General features: G+C 31.6%; 1 protein-coding gene across 1 annotated transcript; it reads right to left on the bottom strand.

Annotated features, from left to right (window-relative positions):
- Nucleotides 1-238: 238 nt before the first annotated feature.
- Nucleotides 239-2,145, bottom strand: LOC143055126 (uncharacterized). Its single transcript, XM_076228266.1, has one exon. It carries the CDS (start codon nt 2,143-2,145, stop codon nt 388-390), a length of 1,758 nt encoding a protein of 585 aa, XP_076084381.1. The 3' UTR covers nt 239-387.
- Between the last annotated feature and the right edge of the window lie 889 nt (nt 2,146-3,034).

Genomic DNA, 3,034 nt, shown 5'->3' with positions numbered 1-3,034 from the left:
ATTCTATAAAGAATAAGTCCTTGATTTCCAAAATTAAAATACTTGTTTGGTACAATTGAACTATTTAATGTAAGGCAAGCATCAAGTCTTACCCAAAGCAAACTAGAGTTATCATGAGACAAAGAGTGTGCCAGATATTGACATCTTAAAAACATAAAAATATTTATGAGTGTGTTGCTTTATCAAAGTTGAAACTGAAACAAGATTCAGTATATGGTAATCAAGGTGGTTATGACAATTTGCTAAGCAATATGTATTATACAATTTATGAACATAAGCGAGCTGTAAAGGTTAAAAAAGTATACACATATGCAAGTGAGAATAAGGAGAAATATAGATAAAATGAAGATAATAATTATTTCAGGGTTCTCATTTATTTCCTGTTTCTCAAAGATGTTCATGATGATTATTACACTGGACATTTACTGGTGTATGTTTTATTTTGCAGTTCAGGAAATAGCAAATATTGCTTTTTAGTGGCATAATCAAAATGCAATGTTTAGTTTGCTTTACCTGTGAAATAACCTTTCCATGATACCATTTCTCATGACCATCAATCATCAACCTATGTTTTATACGTTTACCAACTAATATATGTCTTTCTGTTTCAGTGAGATTGTCTTTCACAATTGATTGTCTAACAAGATCTTTGAGATTTTTAACAAATTCTTCAACGGTTAATTGTTTTCTTGATTTTGACCCTTCTTTTGTTTTTGTTATATTGAAGACTGTTTTATCATCTGGGATTTGATTTAAAACTTCTTTCCTGAACTTGAGTTGAGCTTTAATTGCTTCCAGCTTTTCAGTCTTTTTTTCATACGACAAAACCATATTATCTATCTCTGCTTCTGACTGCCATAAGCCATGAATGAGAATGTCGTTTGTGAACTGTTCTAGCTTTCTAATTTTTTCCTTTTGATTTTTTTCTCGCTTTGCTATTGCCTCATTTATAACTATTTTCCTATTCTGGTCTATTTCATTAAGCCTGTCTTTATATTTCTCACGCAGTGTTTTAACATTTCTTGATGCTTCTTTCATCAAACTTTTTTGTTCCTGTATTCCTTTTTGTTCTAACCAAAAGAGTGTCTTGTTATTTAAAAACATAATACATGCTTCAGCTGCAAGTGTTTTAGTGCTTGGCCTACTTCGAAGAAGATTGTCTAATTGTCCAAAGACACTCTCGGCATAGCAAGAGGTCTTTGGAGCTGCCTTTACCTTCTGTTTTACCTCATTACTTAAGTTACTTAGTTTACCCCCAGGTAGGTGATCTTGAAATAATCTTCGGCTCAGTTTGCATAATGCTGGTAGCAATACCTGCAGCATCATGTCCACTGTATTATCAAAGCTGCTAGTTGTTAGTAAAGCATCATAAATTGGTCCCTTTTCAATATGGGTGTCCTCTCCAAAAGGCAACATTTCACCACGCATAAACTTTGGAATATCTTTAGAGGCATCATCAAGAAATGTAACAAGTTCTAGGTACTTTACATTCATATCAATAATTGATACATCCCTGTTTTCAAGTATTGACCATAATGGACATGTAATAAATTTGCTTAACAATCCTAGCGCCTTTATCCCAGCTACAAACTCTACAGTATTCAGATCAAATAGAATCGATTTTAATAATCTATTTCCAGCTCCGTATGAACATAGGAAATCTTTCATTTGAGAATGAAGAAAAAAAAGTGCTCCTGCATTTTGAAACAGAATATTAAATCTTGTACCCCTAAATGATCGAAGTGGTACACCTCTTAGTTTGTGTAAATCTAAAAATTCTTTAACAAAAGTCTTGAAAGGCCCTTGACATCCACTTTTTTCGTCCCCTCCTGAACCTTCACCAAAAGCTTTTGATGCGGTTCTTACTAACCTTATTGAACCCGGATCATTGTCTTTGTAAGATTTATCGCTGATGGGTATTTCATCAAATATTCCAGTTTCTATTTCTTTTAAGCAGGATCGAGCAGTTTCAGCAAAATTGACAAGAGCATGAAGGCCGCAAAAGAAATTGCATAAAGTTTCAATAGAATGCTTTTCTTCATCAGTTAATTCATGGTAATTATGATAAGTTAGAGGCAATATTTCTTTTCTAAATTGATACAACAGTTCATTGAACTTGACCTCAGTTGCTGCTCTGTCTGACATCGTAGCTACAATATGACTTACAATATTCTTTGATGTCTCCTTGTTGTCATAATTACTCGCATCATCTAAGTCGCTTAATATTTGATTAAATACCTTTATGTGTCATTAGCTGATTTTGTTTCAATATCTCTAAGACCAAGTACCCAATATTTCTATTTATATTTATAATGTGCAAACCTTCACCATTAAAGTTAAAAGAAATGACATGCGAGTTGATGTTTTATTGATTATGCTAATTAAATAAAGATATGTTTCCCTTTTTTTCCACAAAGTAGTGTGTTTTTTTAAATTTGCCTTTTTAACTAAAATTGTAAGACCATAAACATTTAAATTTGATGACAAAAATAAGCATTGTGTAAAATTAAATCAGGAAAGATATAATCAGAAAGGAAACAGATCTATTTAATTAGCTTGACAGTGATACAAAGCAGTGTGCTGGACAATAGCTAGGTGTTAAAGTATAACATGTACCAGTCTTGGCGAGTAACAAATGCAATGTCCAGTGTTTGTTTACTTCAGTCTAGCAGAACATTTAGATGTTTTCGTTGAATATAAAAAAATAATCCAAATATAAGTTGTCATTTGGTTTAGTGCTTCAAAAATTAAATTCGCCATGACTGATAGGCATATATATGGTATGTGTTTAGCATAATTGTGCGTAAAGTAGCAGTGGTTTTAGAATATAAGCATGCAGATATTATAAATGCTACACTAAGTTCTACTAGATATTACTAATGCTACACTAAGTTCTACTAATAACTGTATAAGTGACATGTATAAATAGATCAATTTTTAAAAAGAATTTTTTTTTCAAGACAAAGAAAATGTGTAAGTGAAGACAGGATAAAATTATTTATACATATCACTTTTTAATTTGTTAATATGGGAA

The sequence above is a fragment of the Mytilus galloprovincialis genome, chromosome 12 (assembly GCF_965363235.1).
Source record: "Mytilus galloprovincialis chromosome 12, xbMytGall1.hap1.1, whole genome shotgun sequence".
NCBI classification, from domain to species: domain Eukaryota; kingdom Metazoa; phylum Mollusca; class Bivalvia; order Mytilida; family Mytilidae; genus Mytilus; species Mytilus galloprovincialis.
The sequence above is the reverse complement of the archived record's forward strand: the minus strand, read 5'-3'. Positions and strand labels throughout refer to the sequence as shown.

Bases quoted from the DNA above. Each gene is read 5' to 3' on its own strand.
- LOC143055126 (XM_076228266.1), bottom strand. From the start codon at position 2,145: ATGTCAGACAGAGCAGCAACTGAGGTCAAGTTCAATGAACTGTTGTAT.